Genomic DNA, 20,599 nt, shown 5'->3' with positions numbered 1-20,599 from the left:
TTTCTCTTTTATTGCTTACATTGGTCACTGATTCAAGGTGTACTTCTGTAACACTTACACCGTTGTAAAGCGTAGACTCTTCATATTTTGCTGCAATAAACCCTTTATCGATCGGTAAAACCACTACAGATAACAAAAGAAATAACAACAGAGTCCCCTTCCCCAAAGGAGGGCTGAAATTGACACCCCAGGTTGATGATTATTGAATTTTATAATTTGTTTGTAAACTGTAAGCTTTTTTGACTAAGACGGAATAGGTAAATAAAGAATATTTGTTTTGTGGGTGTCCAGTGGGTACTACCCTGAATGAAATTAGCATCTGGAAGTGGAATATGGCAGGGAAAAAAGATATACACAACATTCCAATTTGGAGAGTATTTCAGGAAATATAGAGAATTTATTTGAGCATTCATTTCAGCAAGTGTAACACAGCACACACTATAAAAAAAGAAGTCTGGTTCCCCCAACTAAAACTTTTAAAGTAACTTTTAACCGTAGCACTTTTCAGTTTACTGTACCTTCAAGGTGCTGTGGATTACAAATTCTATCATCCGGTAACAATTATTTTATGTTGGTAACATATACAATAATAAATAAATGAGCAACAATAAATGAGTTCTATTAAGTTTGATTTGACAGTATTGACTTGTATTAATATTGAGATGTTCAGCCAACAAAATATTTTTGTTTTATGAACTGCATTTTTTATACATTCAAATACAAAAACAAAATGACCAAATCCATGTAACTGAGAATTTTTACAAAGTGCCAACCTAAATATTAAAGGTGTTTATTGGGGGAAAAAAATTCCTTCCACCCATCCGTCTGGTCAGGGTTGTGTGGGGGCTGGAGCCTGTCATCGTGTGTGTTGGGTGGGTCTGGCCGGAATTCTTGCAACATTTATTTAATTATTATTTGATAATATGATTAATGGTGAATTATGACTCATTGACATACTTGCCAACACAACTCTTCATGTGTTTATTTCAGTCTCTCTTGCGCACTCTGACGAAGCTGAAGAAGGATAACAAGTTTAAACTGTTTCAGAGCCATCTGAGTCAGGATTGCCCAGAATGCTTTCAGAGTCTGTCTGAAGATCCTTCTGAGCTGGATAAGTTCATGAAGATGAAGGAATTGTTCAAGAGTCATCGAATTGATGATTACCCAGAATGCACTGAGAGAGAGCAGGAAGACCCTGAAGCCGTGTACACAGTTGAGAAGTTGCTGCAGACCTGTGGCAGTGAGGGGTCTCTGAAGATCACACTCCACATCCTGAGGAACATGAAGCACAATTATCTCCTCGACTCACTGGAGAGAGATGAGCAGCACAGTAAGAGTTTTCTCTCATTGCTGCTGTGTGTCCATTCAAATACTGAAATTAGTTATAGCATCCACACTTTCATAATAGTTGTGAGCGGGCTCACATTTAAACCCATGTACATGTGCTTACCCCCAAAATCACTGCTTGATGCTGTAGTTTCATTTAAATGCCTTTGTGTGCACATTGGTTGTGATGTTTCGTTGTGACAGTGAGATTGATGATTGGTTTAGCCGGCTGGCAGTCACAGCTGTGGGCGGTTACGTGAGTAGTGCTAAACTTTATCTGTGCTGCCTGCAGTGAGGGGCGATGCACACGGTCAAGTACAGGAGCCACAGCACTGTCACTGTCACTGCAGTCGTCGCTGTTGTTGTTGTAGTCATTGTTGTCGTTGTTGTTGTCGCTGTAGCTGTTGTGGCTCCTGTACTTGACTGTGCATCTGTGGTCTCCCCCGGTCTTACTGCAAGCAGCACATATCAACAGTACTCAGGATAAAAATATTAGATTTTAAAATTATCATGTGACCTTTGAAGACTGTTCACTACAAAGATACGTCCACAATGTAAACCTGAGAAATGAAGTGTAGGACAATTGAACGCATTTTCAGTGTTTTAATGTTCTTTCCTTCATCTTTATTGTAAAAATGCAACAGTATGTACTTTCTTAATAATTTGGTTTATGTTTATTTATGATGGATTCTAATTGAGTTATGTATTACTGTGTGCGAGGTGCATAACACACTGTGAGAGATTTGTATATGTGTGTGAGGTGAGTAACATACTGTTATGGCGTGTAACAATAATGTGTGAAATACTGTGAAAACTGAATGCATTCTTTTACCTTTTCTTCTTAAAATCTGTTATTGAATGGGAAATGTTTTTTTCAAAGATAATTATTTATCATATTTCCTCCCTTCAGATGAATCCATAAAACGAGCCCAGCAGGCACTGAAAACTCATCTGAAGAGGAAATTTGAATGCATATTTGAATGTTTAGCAAAGCAGGGCCACCCAGCCCTCCTTAATGAGATTTATACAGAGCTCTACATCACAGAGGGGGGAGGTGGGGGGGTCAATAATGAACATGAGGTCAGACAGATTGAAATAGCATCCAAGAGACAAACCACACAGGAGACTGCAATCCTCTGCAATGACATCTTTAAGCCTTTACCTGGCCAAGAGAAACCCAGAACTGTTCTTACAAAGGGCATTGCTGGCATCGGGAAAACCGTCTCTGTGCAGAAGTTCATTCTGGACTGGGCAGAAGAAAAAGCCAATCAGGATGTTGATTTCATCTTCACTCTTCCTTTCCGAGATCTGAATTTGAAGAAGAAAAGAGCATTCAGTCTGATGCAACTTCTGCAACACTACTTTCCACAACTGAAAGAGATCAAAAGTGTTGAAGGTGATGAAGTCAAAGTTGTGTTTATCTTTGATGGACTAGATGAATGTAGACTTCCTCTAGATTTCCAAGGTAATGACATCTGCTGTGATATATCAGAGTCATCATCAGTGGATGTGCTGCTAACCAACCTCATTAAGGGAAATCTGCTGCCCTCTGCTCTCCTCTGGATCACCTCCCGACCAGCAGCAGCCAATCAGATCCCTTCTGAGTGCGTCCACCAAGTGACAGAGGTACAAGGGTTCAGTGATCCACAGAAGGAGGAGTACTTCAGGAAGAGAATCAGAGATCAGAACCAGGCCAGCAGGATTATATCACACATAAAGTCATTCAGGAGTCTCTACATCATGTGTCACATACCGGTCTTCTGCTGGATTTCTGCTACTGTTCTGGAGACAATGTTGGGTAAAGTAGGGAATGAAGATCTTCCCAAAACTCTGACTGAAATGTACACACTCTTCCTGCTCATTCAGACTAATGTGAAGAATCAGAAGTATCATGACATTGATGAGACAGACTCAAAGAAGATGTCAGCATCAGATACAGAGGTCATCCTGAAACTGGGGCAGCTGGCTTTTCGACAGCTGGAAAAGGGCAATCTGATATTCTATGAAGAGGACCTGAGAGAGAGTGTGTATATGTGTGCGTATGTATGAGAGAGATATTGTATGTATATGTGTGTGTGTATGTCTGTGTGTGTGTGTATGTATGTATGTACATATATGTGTATATATATATGTATATATATATATATATATGTATGCGTGTGTATGTGTACATGTATATAATATAATTAATTCAATTCAGTTAACTTAATAGATAAGTATTATGTTCCTATCATTTGTGCTGTTATCGTTGTTGCTGCTTGTCTTCTTTTTTCCTTTTGATTATATATTCTTACTGTAGTTGATTGCTGTTGTCACTACGCTTTGGCAATATGTATTTTTAAATATGTCATGCCAATAAAGCATTTGAATTTGAATTTGAATTTGAGTGGCATTGATGTCAGTGAAGATTCAGAGTACTCTGGCGTGTGCACAGAGATCTTTAAAGAGGAATGTGGGTTGGGTGAGGAGAAGGTCTGCTGCTTTGTGCATCTGAGCATTCAGGAATATCTGGCTGCCTTGTTTGTGTTTCATTCATGTGTAAGCGAAAACAGAAATGTACTCAGAGCAGAAGAATCAAAACCTTGTAGTGACAGAATGCAGCTGTCTGAGTTACACAGGAGTGCAGTGGATCAGGCCTTAGAGAGTAAGAATGGACACCTGGACCTTTTCCTCCGATTCCTTCTTGGCCTCTCTCTCAACTCTATTCAGACTCACTTGGGGAAAAAAACAAACTCCATTGTCAATTTATTTCAAAGACTACGGACACAGACAAAAAGCAGATCAGAGAACATTGGGAAAACTGTCCGGTACATTAAAATGAAGATCAGAGAGGAGTCCTCAGCAGAGAGGACCATCAATCTGTTCCATTGTCTCAATGAATTGAATGACAACACTCTAGTGGAGGAAATCCAGAATTCCCTGAGATCAGGAACACTTTCAGATAAAGAGCTGGAACCAGACGAATGTTCAGCTCTGGCCTTTGTGTTACTGATGTCAGAGGAGGTCCTGGATGAATTTGACTTGAAAACCTACAACACATCAGCAGCAGGTCATCAGAGACTGCTACCAGTAGTCAGGAGCTGTAGGAAGGCCATGTGAGTATTATGTCAATAATAATGTAGACGCTTGACCGCATATTTTCCCACTTTCTATATATAGTGAGAATAAAGTGCAATAAAATTGCTGGGCCAGTGAAAATTTGGTTTTAAAAAAAATAAAAAATTTAATTAATCAAGATGTTTTAACTAGTGCCCTCATTTGATGTTTTTAACCCAGAACATAAGCAGTATTAAATGCAAAACCTTTTCACGTTTATTTACTAATTTAGTAAAGTTACTAATTATTTGCAAAAATAGCCATTGTGAGAAAACATAAGGAATTCATTCACTGATAGGCAGAGTAATCTGATAGATCAACCGTTGTCAAAACATACATACTCAAATAGGTTTAATCCATCCATTATCTGTACTCGCTTATCCTGGACAGGGTCTCAGTGGGTGCTGGAGCCTATCCCAGCATGCATTGCGTGAGAGGCAGGAATACGCCCTGGACAGGCCGCCAGTCTATCGCAGGGCACACACACCATTCACTCACACACGTATGCAATACATACTTGGGCGCAAGTGAAAGTGCTGGTCTCGTCTCTCGCAAACTGAATATTTTTGTTAGTTCTGGGCTAGGTCAATGATTGAGTGAATTTTTGTAATGTTAAAAATGTTATGAACGCGACTCTGAAGGACCCAAGTGCAGAACTCGAACACAGAAATCAGATGAAGATGGGGAGCTGTCACCGGACTGGCAGGACGAGGACGGTACTGGACTGGACTGGACCGGGCTGGACCGGACTGGGCTGGACTGGGAGGCCGGCGAGGACAAGTGACAGACAGGATGAAGACAAGACCCGGAACAACCACAAAGACTGGACTACGAACAGGACAGGTGGCAGACATGCAACATGACAGGAACAGGACCGAGTAGGGGAAGCAGGCGAATGCACGGATCTGTAGAAACGAGAAAACGCAAGTTTAAACAGCAAAAATAGGGAAACCTGGCATAATGCATCAGATGAGCTGAAGCAACGATCTGGCGAAGATCTGTGGATGAGCCGAGACTAAATGCTGGCGAGGCAGCGTGCGGAATGCGAAGAGCGCAGGTGAGTCAGATCAGCCTTGATTTGAGAGCTGAGGCGAGAGTCTGCCTACGCTGCAACAAAGAACAAAGATCGTACGGAAAAGACAAGATACGTGAGGCTAACGGGAAACATGAGGAATATGACAAAAAATGCAGGTTAGAATTTTGGATGTATTAGGTGGTACATTACTGTACAGCCCTCAGAAAGTCAGTACATTCTTTGTGGTGTGCTGTGTTCTACACTACATAGCCATATGCCATGGATGTGACATAAGCCGCGTTTCCACCAAAAGTACCCGGAACTTTTAGTCCCAGGAACTACTTTTCAAGGAACTAAAAGGTTCCTTCAGCCCATGGTTGTCTGCGTTTCCACCGCGGTCTAAAGTCCCGCGAAGATTAGGCAAATTAGCCCACTGACGTATGAAAAAGCAACGTTGTCGACAGTCCATCTATCCTATGATTTCTTCTGTAACCCCATACTACCACCGAAGTAGCCTACATTATTTTCTAATAACCGGGACAGCCCGGAGGGGTTTATTCCACTTATATACAACGGGTTACCAACAATGACTATATATGGTTACTTTTGTAATTATTGATTTTTATCGATTTAATCACCTGGAATTTAAATATTCTTCTGTAGCCGTTTGGGCATATTTTACCGTTGTCAAGCAAAACTGTCGTTGGTAGTTGAACTTGGACCGTTGTTATGCAACAAATAGGATATAACAGGCCAATAGTCAGATTGTAACTGTTTTATATATCCTCTCAAACACATTCATTATGTTTTTATGCGAACATTCGTTTTCATGTCTTGACATCCGAAGCGACAGAATGCATTCACATTTATATGTATAACTGGCAACAACAGCAGAAAACATGCACACGTTGTAAACAATGTGCTGTTTGATTGCTTTCTCATCGCCAATTCCATATAGGCTAATCGCAAAATGACAAGAATAGAACGAAAACTCCAATTAGTAGTGGTACAGCCACCCTTTGCTTTCCTTCGAAGTTACTGCTAGCCGAGCAGCGAAGTGTGCCCTCCAGATGCGAACCATGCACCATAAATTAGTCCATAGTCTTCCTGGTCTTTTTGTGGAATTGAAGAATGGCAGAGTAAAATTACGGCAGTCTGAAAAAGCGAAAGGGACGATTACTAGAATTAACCTGTTATTTTACCCTGACAAAAAGTGCGGAAGGTGATTTCCAGTTTGCTTTTACTGTATCACCAATGTGAATTACGCAGAACTACCGCATACCTCACATAACTGTATCAAACATTTTGAGTCAATTACAATGGGCTAACAAAGAAAATCCAGAAGAAAATATTCAGCAACAAATTAATCCGTTTGAATGTTTTGGTACGTAATATGCTGTCCCAGCACGAATGCTTTTTATAAAAAAAAATTTATAAAACGAATACTAAAGCAAGAAAAGAACAGAAGAGCACACGTTATAATTCCAAGATTTTGGCAGGCTATAACCAAAACTAGGCTACTGCGCCGCATAACATACAAGTTTAATTTGAAGTTATGAAAATAAATCGGTTTGCGGCTGCATATTTTTAAACATGGCGGCTGAAAATAGACACAAAAAATGCTGCGAGTACTCGACTAATCAGAAATGTTCAGCGCTGCAAGCTCCACCCAAAAGGTTCCTGTACTTTCGGAAAGTACTACCCCCCGAGCAGGAACTTTTTGGGGGGTAAACTAAATTTAGACCCTAGTTCCTGCGGTGGAAACGCACTGAGTTCCTCAAAAGGTTCCTAGTTCCGGGGTAAAGTTCCTGCGGTGGAAACGCGGCTATAGACCCTCACAGAGGAGACATTACAGGACTTTCATACAGAGAGAAGCAGAGACGCATGTGACGATTGCTACAGAGATTACAGAGCACAGAGTGCACGAGAGAGCAGGGACTGGTTGGCTGTGGAGTCGTTTCAATAGTGAGTATACAGCCATCTTATTAAGTGCATGTCTGAAGTGAATTAAATTTAGTTGAAGTAATGAGTGTTTTTGTTTATTTTAGATAGTGGTATTAAACAAAAATTTACTGCCAAAAAAAAGTTGTAGTAAATTTAAACTAAATGCACTGTCTTCTTACCTGTCCTCTGGTGCACAAGCGCGATGCCTGCCTTGCTGAAACAGTAGCAGCAGCAGCAGGATGGAGAGGTCGACTGGAGGCTGCCTCTGCCAGCTGCCTCCTGCTCCTGGCCAACCTGGTGTCATAGATTTTACCTTCAACGGAAGCAAATAACTCAGTCAGCTCACAGAGTAATTCGGCAATACAACTTTTATTTGGCCAAATAGGACAAACTGTTCAAGAAGAGAGTCTCAAACTTCTGCTTACAACTTCTGCCTCATATCTTCCTGTAAAGCCTTTAGGCGGCCTTGTTCTAATCATACAAGGTGACGCGCATGGCGTGCCACTTGCTCACTCCCCTGCCCGCGCCCACCTTCTGTTTTCCTGAGAACCTTTTTGCTTCACCCCAGAAACCTTGACGAAATGCCTGTTTTTTTATTTTCCCTTATTATACACAGTATATGCAAAGAAACACACACGCTATTGATTAGGACATGACATTTTGGTCATACATCTAGTAACCTTATACCACCTGATTATATGCTTGTAGCAAATGTACGTTTAACTATGAATTTTACTTTACTAAGTATATCCCTCAAGTTATGTTTGCATATTCGTGACCTTCTCAGACACCTGTGGCAAGCTTCTTGTTTTTCTCTTGTACCAAAATCGCTGCAGTTGAAACTTTGCGGTAAGCCAAGCACATTATCTAAATGACTCCCTCAGCTCACCCATATTGTTTCTTCCTCTCCGTCGTTCCTCCCCGGTCGTTCCTCCCCGGTACCTTTCCATTTTGCACATTTAGTTACATACATAGTTTTGTTATAAACACATAAAAATACATCTCATATAGTTAAACACAGTAAGCAAGCTTGTTTTCTATCATAGTGGGGATATTCTCCCTGTGGAACTGTTCACAGGAACCACTGACTGAGAAAACCATGACTGAGAAAATAGAGCCTAATTAAGCATCTCATTAAATGACACTGGCTCAACTACATATAGAAACACAAAAATAGACAGTTCTGGAAATTAAATAAAAGATAATCATGAAAGAAATGGATGAATGACAATACAAAACCACAGCTTGTCTCTCCCGCAGTAAAACAAAGCAAAATAAGCGGCAAAATTAGCACAACCAGAGATCCAAGACTGATCAAAAAGAAATTATATCTCACAAAAACACATTTTCAACGTACAACAATGGTGAGTTACTCACGCATACAAAGCACTGTCTGTAAGTAATAAATTAAAACTTGCAAAAAATCTGGGCCTGCCATTAAATGAGGCCAATATTTAATATTAAAATGAGGACGAGTTACAAGAAACAATAGTGGCTATCTTAGCTTTCACAAATTAAACAAGCTCTTTTCCAAAGCAACACTACCCAGTGTTTCCTAAATTATAGAATGTACCTTGACCTCGGTTTTTTTTTTTTTTTCCATGTCACTGTCTGAAGAGAATGTTGAGCATTTGTGATGATGTAACTGGCAGGAAAAAGAAGAGAGAGAAAACGAAAAATAACCCACGTTTGGGGCTTTATTGTGTGGACGTGTGAAGTTATTTGTGAATTCTGTCTGTTTACATGAGGTCAGAAGGTCAAAAAGTTAATTTTCTTAAGGGCTGAGTGTCTGTGGTCATTGTGGTTATTTCTGTAGGAAATGAATAGTGCCAAACTCTCTGCTGCATAGGTATTGGGCATGCCCCCCCGCCAAGCCATAACCTGCCATCCCAGTTAATGATTACAAGATGATGAGGGAGAAACACTTTCTTACTGTTACAATTAAAATAATGCTGTATTTGGTTTGAGGGCGATAAGTTTGGTTATGAATGAAATGTTTGTGTTATTAAGTTGGGAAACGATGGCAGGCAATAAATGCACCATGTTTAAAGGCCAGTAGTACCACCCTGGCCTTTGTTTTATTCTGGTGCAGGCTGACTCAGAATCTCCAGCATAGTGCCTGTAGAGTGAAAATAGGAAAGTAGAGGAATTGTAGGATATAGTGAGTGCCAGAGTGAGGTCTACTCAGGGAACTGTTAAAGTGACCTCTGCCCCCTAGTGCCTGTTCTTGAGTTAATTCTGTGGCTTATCTCAGGCTAAAGCCTGACCTGCACAGGGATTTTGAAGTTTCCCAGAGCCCAGAACAGGTCCAATAAGGTACAATACTCATTATGTAACAGTTATTCATAGCCATGAATACATTAATTCCAGTTCACACAGTAAGTATACTATTGGTTAGGTCAGAGAGTAATGTTAAGTCAAACTAGGAGGCATAACAACAAGCTACAACATCAAGATAATGATACAGGTACAATATAAGTGCTGGATGGAGGTACATCTAATATGAAAGTGCTACAGGAGCAATGTGGAAGTATATAAGTGACAAGAGATCCCAGAATGAGAGTGCAGGGCAGAGTGGCGATAGTTAGTCCAGGAATAGTCTGAAGAGATGCGTCTTCAGACCACGGCAGAAGATGAGCAGTGACTGAGTGGTTCGTAGAGGAACAGGGAGTTTGTTCCATCACTGGGGTGCTAGGGTGCAGAAGCTCCGTGGTAGGGATGAGCGAGAACCATTCCCTCGGATGGCAGGGGGTGCAAGTCGCACTGCTTCAGCAGAGTGGTGTGGTCGAGCTGGCGTATAGGATTGAATCATGTTCTGTAAGTAGGCAGGGGCTGTCCTGTTATAACATAATATAATGATGAGAACAGGCCGTTCAGCCCAACAATGCTCACCATTTTCCTAACTAAATTAGTGCTCTGATTACCCACAGACTAGATAGTATCAAACACTGTATCAAGCCTAGTCTTGAAAATCCCCCAGAGTTTCTGCCTCTACTATGTGACCTGGCAGGCTCCACGCATTGACTACTCTCTGTGTGAAATATTTATCCTTATGTCTGTATGGAATCTACCTTATTTTAATTTCCATATATGTCCCCTTGTTCTACTAACAGAACTCAAGCTGAAGAATGTCTTGTAGTTCACTTTGTTGATCCCCTTTATGAATTTAAAAGCCTCAATCAAATCACCCCTGAGTCTCCTTTTACTAAGCTTGACGAGGTTAAGCATTTAGTAGTGAAAGGGTTGCCTATTAGAATATGTTATGTAAAAAGGGTAGGTATAATAAGCTAAAGCTTCAGCCTACACCTTTTAGGTCAATATTTTTTGTTTTCCTTTTAATTTAGTCACCATAGCCTGGACAAGTAGCTGGGTGAAGTGCATGGTCAGGTATTGTGGAATCCTCCTGATGTTGTACAGGATAAATCTGCAGGACCGTGATGTTGCCTTGGTGTGCTCCTTGAGGTCCACCTGGTCATCCAGGAATACTCTTTTCAGAGTGAGAGGCAGTCACTGTGGTGCCATCAACAGTGATTAAGAGCTTGCTTAGTAGGGAGATCTTGCAGGGGATGAACAGCAGCTCAGTCATGTAAAGGCTGAGCTTCAGATGATGCCTGTTTGTCTAAGTTGAGATGTCAGCCAGGCAGGAAGATATTTTCTCATTGACCTTTAAGGCGTTTGGTGGAAGCTGTAGAAAACGTTCCACAGCACTGCAAACTAAATGACATCTGTACAACTGTCAGAGTTCAGTCCAGCAGAACGTCTAATTCACAGGTCCACAGTCCCACAGTTGGAGAGTGTAGCATCTTCCTCAGAGCATCATCAGCCTTAAAATCCTCAATTTCAGTCTTCATCACTGAACACTATCGGTGTTACAATTAAAAGACTACATGCTTCATGTGTATCTAATGTTCTTATACTATATTAACTCTTCTTTGCAGACTGAACAGCTGTGGCCTCACAGAGAAGTCCTGTAACATTGTGGCCTCAGCTCTCCTGTCGTCAAACTCATCCCTGAGAGATCTGAACCTCAGCTACAATAACCTGGGAGATTCAGGAGTGGAGCTGCTCTGTGCTGGACTGATGAGTCCAAACTGTAAACTACAGAGACTGGGGTGAGTAGTGATGTGTACTTTGTGACCTTAACTAAATAGAAGTAGTGATTTTGTTTCTATTCAGTAAAATGTTAATTAGCTGTTTGACTGTTTACTCCTCTGTCCACCAGCATTCTTTGCCCATATTTGTCTCATCCCTTTTTTCCTACTTTTCTATCACAGCAAAGAAAAGCAGGATAAAACCTTAAGGTTTTAGGGCTGCCATACAACCTGAGATACAAGGCATTTAAATGAATGTATGAAACGTCTGGTCAATACTTAAAGAAGGGATATTCCTCCAGAGAGGATGTTTATACTTTGTTCTCAAGTTCATTTTACAAAATACAAAAATACAAGCCCTTGTATATTTGCTACTTGTAATAAATACTGATTGTAAAATAATACTGTACATACATACACACACACATACATGGAATACTTAATTATCCCCATGGCGACATTTCCCTAGCAGTATGTTAAAATCAGATTTATTAACACACTTTTATACAATCATTCACACTACAGAAGGTGGGGGGATGTAAACACATAAATGCAGATAAAAAATTACACATATTGAGGCCTATTACATAAATATACAATCTTGCAAACCTATTCACGCATCTGTTTACCCCATTAATGCACTATATGCTGGTACACACAGGGAATATCTTATCAAACTAAATTATACACCGTCTTCCCTGTTCTTGTGTACATCTCAGGAATGCTTAGCCAAATAAGAAATTACATACTGTATTTATCAACTGCCAAGGTTCACAGTGTTCACAATCAGCAGTGAATTTGTGTGTATGTGTGCATGTGTATGTGTGTGTGCGGTGCGTGTGTGTGTGTGGTCTCTACACAGGCTGGGGTGGTGTAACCTCACAGAGGGCTGCTGTGATGTTCTGGCCTCAGTCCTGCATTCTCCTCACTCAGAGCTGAGAGATCTGGAGCTCAGAGACAACGAGCTGCAGGATTCAGGAGTGAGAGCGCTCTCTGCTGGACTGGAGGACCCACACTGTAAACTGCAGAGACTGGGGTGAGTACAGGCACGCACCCTTTTAATCAAAAAGGGCTCCAATGTGAGTAAATACAACACTGATGTTAATGTTTCTAATGTGAAAACAGACACTCCACAGAACTGAAACAGCATGTTCCTGTTCTTCCTCTTGGAAGAATAAGACTCTAAACACATGAATGACGGAAATTAGTTAGTCCTGTTACTTATACTCAACTGCAGATGGTGTATAAACTCAACTGCTTTTAATAATGACTAATTCCACAACCATGTTATTTTATATTGAGCGGTAGAGAGTGTGTAACACACTGTTATGTGTTTGACACACACAGTGCTGTTAGTTTGTATTAATGTGTATAAGGTGTGTAACTCACTGATATGTGTTTGACACACACAGCCCTGTTAGTTTATATTAATGTGTGTACGGTGTGTAACACACTGCTATGTGTTTGACACACACAGCCCTGTTAGTTTATATTAATGTGTGTAAGGTGTGTTTTTCCTTCTCTCTGCAGGCTGTCAGGCTGTAGAGTCACACAGAGAGGCTGTGATTCTCTGGCTTCAGCTCTGTGTTCAAACCCCTCACACCTGAGAGAGCTGGACCTGAGATACAATCACCCAGGAGACTCAGGAGTGAAAGCACTGTCTGCTGTTAAACTGGACACACTCACACTGCTGTAAGTACAGAGAGTTTCCACACTGCACCTCTCTCTCTCTCACACACACACACACACACACACACACACACCTGAGAGAGCTGGACCTGAGATACAATCACCCAGGAGACTCAGGAGTGAAAGCACTGTCTGCTGTTAAACTGGACACACTCACACTGCTGTAAGTACAGAGAGTTTCCATACTGCACCTCACACACACACACACCCGAGAGAGCTGCTGCGTGGGATCACTGCAGTAAATAGTTTTATTTCTGTGATGAACCCGGCAGGATTCCACCATTGTCCATTTTGTATGGAGAGAGAAACTGTTTATCGTTGTTTTTCAGGGTGTGCCAGACTTCAACCTCTCTTTTCTTTTTTGGGAAGTTTATTTTGATTACTGGGGAACATTTGCAAGTAAGATTTGTATCCTTAGTTTCCCATACAAGCAAAAGGGCCTGCTCATTAATTTTATTTTGTGGCGAAAATGGCAGTTTCTACAAGTGGGAAAAATATGATTGGTGAAGGGGACAGGCAAGATGTGGTTGCTGTAGTTAGGGGTTTGATCAGGGACACAGTAAGGGTGCAGTTTTGCTATTACAAAACAGTGGAGAGTTTGAGTGTTTCAGAGTGTGTGTGTTATATGGGTGTTTTATGTTCAGTGGAGGGAGAGGAGCTATTTTTGCACATGTAGGGTGAGGGAATGGACTAAGTTTCCTTTGTGACAGATTTGTGTTTTTTTCATATGATCTTGGTTTTGAGTTCTATTGTGTCTTTGTTTTTATTCATGTGATGTCATTGGTGTGTTGAGTGGAAATAAATGATGGTTAAAACTAAAAAATCAGTTCTGCTGTTCTTACAGTGTGGACCATGGAGGAGAGAACAGGACCAAACCAGGACCCAGGAAATGTGAGTTTGTATCAACACAAAACACTTTCCATAGTGTGTGTGTATAAACAAACACACAGGTACTATCACAGCTCTTTCTCTCTCACACACATAATCAGGTGAATATTAATAATGATAATTAACCTAATTATTGTCTCTGGTGTGCAGACGGCTGTCAGCTCACACTGGATCCAAACACAGCGCACAGAAACCTGTCTCTGTCTGAGGGGAACAGGAAGGTGACACACAAACCGGGGAGAGAGGAGCCATATCCTGATCATCCAGAGAGATTTGAGATTGTGCACCAGGTTGTGTGCTGAGAGAGTGTGTGTGAGCGCTGTTACTGGGAGGCTGAGTTCAGAGAGGAGGGAGACATTTCTATAGCCCTGACATATAAAGGAATCAGCAGGAAAGGAAAGGGTCCTGACTGTGGGTTTGGATGGAATAAACACTCCTGGAGTCTGTTGTGCACTAATCACAGTTACTCTGAGAAACACAGATACTCTGTCTGGCACAATAAGAACCAAACAGACATACTTGCTCCCCCCTCCCCCTACCGCAGAGCAGGAGTGTGTGTGTACAGGGTAGGAGTGTGTGTGGACCGTCCGGCCGGCATTCTGTCCTTCTACAGTGTCTCTGACTCTGACACACTGACCCTCCTGCACAGACTCCATACACGCTTCACTCAACACACACCCCTCTGTGCTGGATTTAGAGTGTGTGACTCCTCAGTGTCCCTCTGCTCACTAGAGTAGAGACATACACTCCATTACACACACAGACACACCTACGCACACAGACATACCCACATACTTACACACAAATGCACTCTCATTCTCAAACCCATACACATACTCTCTCTCACACAAACACGCATACACACACTCACACACACACATACGCTATATTACCAAATGTATCTGGTCACCCCTCGGTCTGGGGCTGTTTTTCATAGTTTGGGCTAGGCCCCTCAGTTTCAGTGAAGCTAAATCTTAATGCTACAGCATACAATCGCATTCTAGACAATTATGTGCTTCCCCAACATTTTTGGGAAGGCCCTTTCCCATTTCAGCATGCCAGTGCCCCCGGGCACACAGTGAGGTCCATATAGAAATGGTTTTGTCAAGAATAGTGTGGAAGAACTTGACTGGCCTGCACAAAGCGCTGAGCTCAACCCCATCCAACACCTTTGGGATCAGTTGGAAAGCCAACTGCGAGGCAGGCCTAATCGCCCAATCAGCAACCTCAGTAATGCTCTTCTGGCTGAATGGACCTTTGCACCATTTCAGGTCATTCTGTGACTTTGATCAGCATTTATGAATGATATTTCATAAAAAACACGTTTTCAACATACAAAAATGCCAAGTTACTCACACATACAAGACATATACCGTCTATAACTCACTCATTCAGACTGCCAAAATCCAGGCCTGCCATTGAAAGTATTGATATCAAAATGACGCCAAGTTACGGTACTACAAACAATATAGGCTATCTTGTCTCACTGAAATTAAATAAGATGTATTCCAAAGCAATGCGACCCAATATTTCCTCAATTCTTTCAAGTCACGTGAAAACGTGTTTTATATGAGATTGTTCATAGGCTAATGGCAGTTGAAAAACTTAAAACATGCAAAGTAAAGCTAAAACAATGTTTTGCTATAATTTAATATGAAATGCAATGGCAGGGATATCAGTATGAACTATATAGCTACATAGGAGCTTAAAGGCTTATGGGCAACCGTACCGGTACCAACAGGAAATGATCAGCCGATGTTCGCTCGCTACCTGGCTAATAAAATTGGGCTGGCAGGTATGCCATTCCGCAAAGTTATGGCTGGTATACTTTCTGGAGTGTAAGTTTTCATCAGCTGTTTAAAACACCCATTTACATAATGGCTTCTTCCATGAGGCTTTTTGTGTTATTGGACAGTTTCATGTGACACAAAGTTTGAATGACCACATTCTCTATAAGATGAAAAAACACAGGGCCAAGTTATATTATATAATTGAGGTAACATTGGTTAGCATTGCTTAGGAATAAAACTTGTTTAATTTGTGTGAGCTAAGATAGCCAATATTGTTTGTTGTAATTTGGCCTCATTTTGATATCAATACTTTTAACAGCAAGTTATAATGAATGGCTTATAGACAGTGTTGTGTATGCATGAGTAACCTGGCATTTTTGTACACTGAAAACGTGTTCTGTTGAGGTTTAAAACATAATATTAAAAGATAAAATTCTATTTGTATCAATTTTACACAATTTTTTTTTTTTACATTTTCTCTTATTTTACAGATGCCTCTATCTGGTAAAGATAGTCTTCTTCTTCTGCTAGAGAGCACAGTTGAGGGCCCTTCCTGTTGCAAAGGAAAGAGGTTTGCCAGGACAACAGGGGGCATTTCTGTCACTGGGTTACGCAGTTTTAGAGGTTCACAATGCAGACTGTCACATGGTTACACTGTAGTGACCAGTATCACAGTTGCAGTCAAACCCAAATAGTTTTAACCCATAAGAACCCGCCATTTCTCCTTAAAGGAAAATTATGGGGGATATAAAACAGACCAAATGGACCACATGGAACACATATCTGAATTTTTTTTGAAATACTACTATATATTTCAGTATATGTCACCTAGGGACTTCATGAGTTAAAGTCAAGGATAAAGCTATGTAAGGAACTTTCCATAATATTTAAAGTGTTCGTGCCATATGTGACACCATGGGTTCTTATGGGTTAATAATTTCTCCCTCTTTCTCAAACATGTACACACGTGCATGCCCTTATGTGCACACATGCAAACACCAAACACACACACAAATACACTTTCACACTTTACATACACATTCACTCACACAAATTGGTATCTTCAATTCCACCCAAATTTGGAATTTCCTATTTGCCAATATACAAGCAAGCTCATATACAGCTCCTGCTACCAGTTGAGTGAAGGCAGTCTGTGGCAATCTTCCTGCCAGCCAGCTGCTTCTTTTCACACTGCAGATCCAAGCCGCACATGCGCAGAGCGGGGGCAGAGGAGACCCATTCATACAGAGAGAGCTAACCATGGGCAACCGGACGGAGAGAGCTAACCATGGACTACCGGACGGAGAGAGCTAGCCATGGGCTTCCAGACAGAGAGAGCTAGCCATGGACTCCCGGACAGAGCGAGCTAGCCATGGACTACCGGACGGAGAGAGCTAGCCATGGACTACCGGACAGAGAGAGCTAGCCATGGACTTCCGGAATGAGAGAGCTAATCATGGACTTCTGGACAAAGAGAACTAGCCATGGACTTCCAGACAGAGAGAGCTAGCCATGAGCATCTGGACGGAGAGAGCTAGCCATGGGCTTCCAGACGGATAAAGCTAGTCATGGGCTTCTGGACAGAGAGAGCTAGCCATGGGCATCTGGACAGAGAGAGTTAGCCATGGGCTTCTGGATGGAGAGAGCTAGCCATGGGCTTCTGGACAGAGAGAGCTAGCCATGAGCTTCCGGACAGAGAGAGTTAGCCAAGGGCTTCTGGATGGAGAGAGCTAGCCATGGGCATCCGGACAGCCTGCAGGAGTTAGTCGAGCAGTGAACAATGCTATATCCTTACTGACTGTGTCCCTCCCATATCCCTGAGTGATGTGAAGTGGGCCTGCCAGCCACAGTCAGTACTGAGACGGACCGGATTCACTCTGAGACAGTGCTGCTCACTCATGAGTTACAAGAGGCTTTTACCATTTGAGCTACTCAACAGCCCCACGCACACACATACACTAATGCATGCACACACACACACACACACACACACACACACATGCATACACATGACATACACTCTTCTCTCTCCCTATTACACATGCTTTTGCACACAAAAATAACAAAATGTACAACTACTTACTACAAGAAGAATAGTTAATAAGATTAAAAACACTGGAGTAGTGGTAAACCTGCCCAGTAGAGGGAGACGGTGTGGGGACCAAAGAAAAATCCAGTGGTCACAGTTGGAGACTTACAGAACTTGGCTGCATCTTGGGGTCACCAAGTTTCTAATTCTACAAATAATTGCCACAATTAGATGCTCCAAAATCTATAATTACATGCAACATCCATGCCAAAAGGCTTGGAATGGTTTCAGGAAAAATTGGCTTTATGGGCAATCAACAGATTCAAGAATCTTTTCTAAATGACATTGTCTAATCTACTATGATCAGGAGAGATGGCATTATAGCTATTTGGCCAGGCATAGCTTTGGGTGTTAAAGAAAGATGCGTATACAGAAAAGAGCCTCATACCGACTGCTAAATACGGTGGTGGATCTTTAATATTGTGGGGCTGTCCTGGGGCCCTTGTTAAGGACAACTGCATCATGAGCCAGAACAAATGCACCAGGACATTTTAGCCAAAAGCCTCGTTGCCTCTGCCAGCAGTCTGAAAGTCACACTGGATCTTCCACCAAGACAGTGACCCCAAGCACATTACAATTCACAAATAAATGCTTAATAAACCACAAAAATGGCATTTTTCCATGGCTGCAGTCTCCAGACCTGAACACCATTAAAAAACTGTGGTTTTAATTGAAAAGGACAGTTCCTACATGTTTATGGCCCATTTAAATTCCAGATTGTTTCCTGTCAACACAACACTATATTGTGTATGCATGTCTCTGTATGTATGAGGGTATGTATATGTGTGTTCACTGTGTTCTTATGTTGTTTTTACAGGTTGGCTGATTTGGGTCAGAAACAATTTGTGGTCCACTCTGGTTTGATGTGTTCCAGTCTCCTGGGATAGGGGGCGCTATATCTGAAATGAGACTCTCAAGGAAGCCAGAGACCACAGGAGGACCCCTCACTGAGAGAAAGAGGTACAAATACATGAATCAGATATTTAATATGCTGTGAATTAGAGCTGCAGTAAGAGGATGAGTTTAACTGGAAGCTCTGTCTGCATGTGCTGTGAGTTAGAGCTGCACTAAGAGGATGAGTTTAACTGGAAGCTCTGTCTGCATGTGCTGTGAGTTTGAGCTGCACTAAGAGGATGAGGTTAACTGGAAGCACTGTCTCCATGCACTGTGATGTTTCACATCTGCTTACCAGTCTCTCAATGTCTTTGTTGATTCCAGGCCAGAAGACAGTGTCTCTCGCCCTTCTTTTACATTTCTCGACACCGAGATGACCTTCATGGATCCTTTCTAGAATGCCCTGTCTGAATTCTTGTGGAATGATGATTCTGTTTTGCTTCAGCAACAGTCCATCAACTACACTCAGTTCACCTCTGATGTGGCAGAACAGGAACCTACAGGCCATCCATTTTGCATTTTCTCAGTGATACTTTGCAGCTCTGTGTCTTTTGCTGTTTTTTCAGCTATTTGTCTGGACTTTGTGTAGGATACAGGAAGTGCAGCAGACACCATGTTCACATGGCTTTGAATATCCTCTTCAGTTGTACTTACACTGTTCCCTGTGGGTGCTCGTGAGAGCACGTCGGCGAGTGTCAGGTGCTTTCATGGCGTGTAGATCAGCTCAAAGTCGTATCTCTGCATTTTCATCACCAGGCGCTGAATCCTTGGCGACATCTCATTGATGTGGCGACTAGTGGACGATGGTCTGTCTCTACCGTGAAGGAGGGTAGGCCATATATGTAGCTGTGGAACCTCTCTAGGCCAAACACTAACCTTAGGCATTCCTTTTCTATTTGAGCATATTGACACTCAGTCTCTGTCATGGACCTGGATGCATAGACCACTGGTTTCCAATGCTCACCTTCAGCCTGTAGGGGTACTGCACCAATTCTGTCCTCTGAGGCATCTGTCGACACTTTGATCTTCTTCGTTGGGTCAAAGAATGTCAGCACAGGTGCAGTTGTCAGTGTCTTTTTGAGCTTTTGCCACTCATGCTCATGTTTAGCTCTCCATTTGAACTCACTCTGTGCAGGAGCTCCCCAATGCAGGATGCTTTTGCAGATTGGTTAGGAATGAATTTCCCTATGAGGTTGACCATCCCCATGATGCGTAGCACACCTGTCTTGTCTGTGGGCCTTGGCATGTCCTGTATGGCATTGATTTTTTCTTGGTCGGGCTGGACACCTTGTGCAGAGAGCTTGTCTCCGAGGAAGACTATTTCTTGAGCTTCAAACTGGCATTTGCTCTTGTTGAGCTTCAGTCCATACTTTTGTATCCGCTCCAGCACTTTGGTCAGTCTCTCATTGTGTTCTTGGACTGTGGAGCCCCAAACGATGATGTCATCGACATAGGCTTGGATTCCATCCAGCCCCTCGATGAGGTGTTCCATTGCTCTGTGAAATATTTCAGATGCTGAGATGATTCCAAAAGGCAGTCTGAGGAAGCAATATCTGCCAAAGGGTGTATTAAAGGTGCAGTACTTGGTGCTGCTTTCATCCAATTTCAGCTGCCAGAAGCCTTGTGATGCGTCAAGCATTTTGAAGTATCTGGCACCTGCCATCTCACTGGTGATTTCTTCACACTTGGGTATCTGGTAGCGTTCACGCTTGATGTTCTCGTTCCGATCTTTCTGGTCCATACATATTCTCAGATCAGGTCGCCATTCTTTTTCTTC

General features: G+C 42.0%; 1 protein-coding gene across 1 annotated transcript; it reads left to right on the top strand.

Moving 5' to 3' along the window:
• Positions 1–3,879: 3,879 nt before the first annotated feature.
• Positions 3,880–4,954, top strand: LOC118213919 (NLR family CARD domain-containing protein 3-like; the record flags this gene model as incomplete). The annotated part of the gene is made up of 1 exon (XM_035393152.1): positions 3,880–4,954. A coding segment is annotated over one exon (546 nt), but the record flags the coding sequence as incomplete, so codon positions are not given.
• Positions 4,955–20,599: the final 15,645 nt, after the last annotated feature.

This window comes from Anguilla anguilla, chromosome 15, assembly GCF_013347855.1.
Source record: "Anguilla anguilla isolate fAngAng1 chromosome 15, fAngAng1.pri, whole genome shotgun sequence".
NCBI classification, from domain to species: domain Eukaryota; kingdom Metazoa; phylum Chordata; class Actinopteri; order Anguilliformes; family Anguillidae; genus Anguilla; species Anguilla anguilla.
The sequence above is the reverse complement of the archived record's forward strand: the minus strand, read 5'-3'. Positions and strand labels throughout refer to the sequence as shown.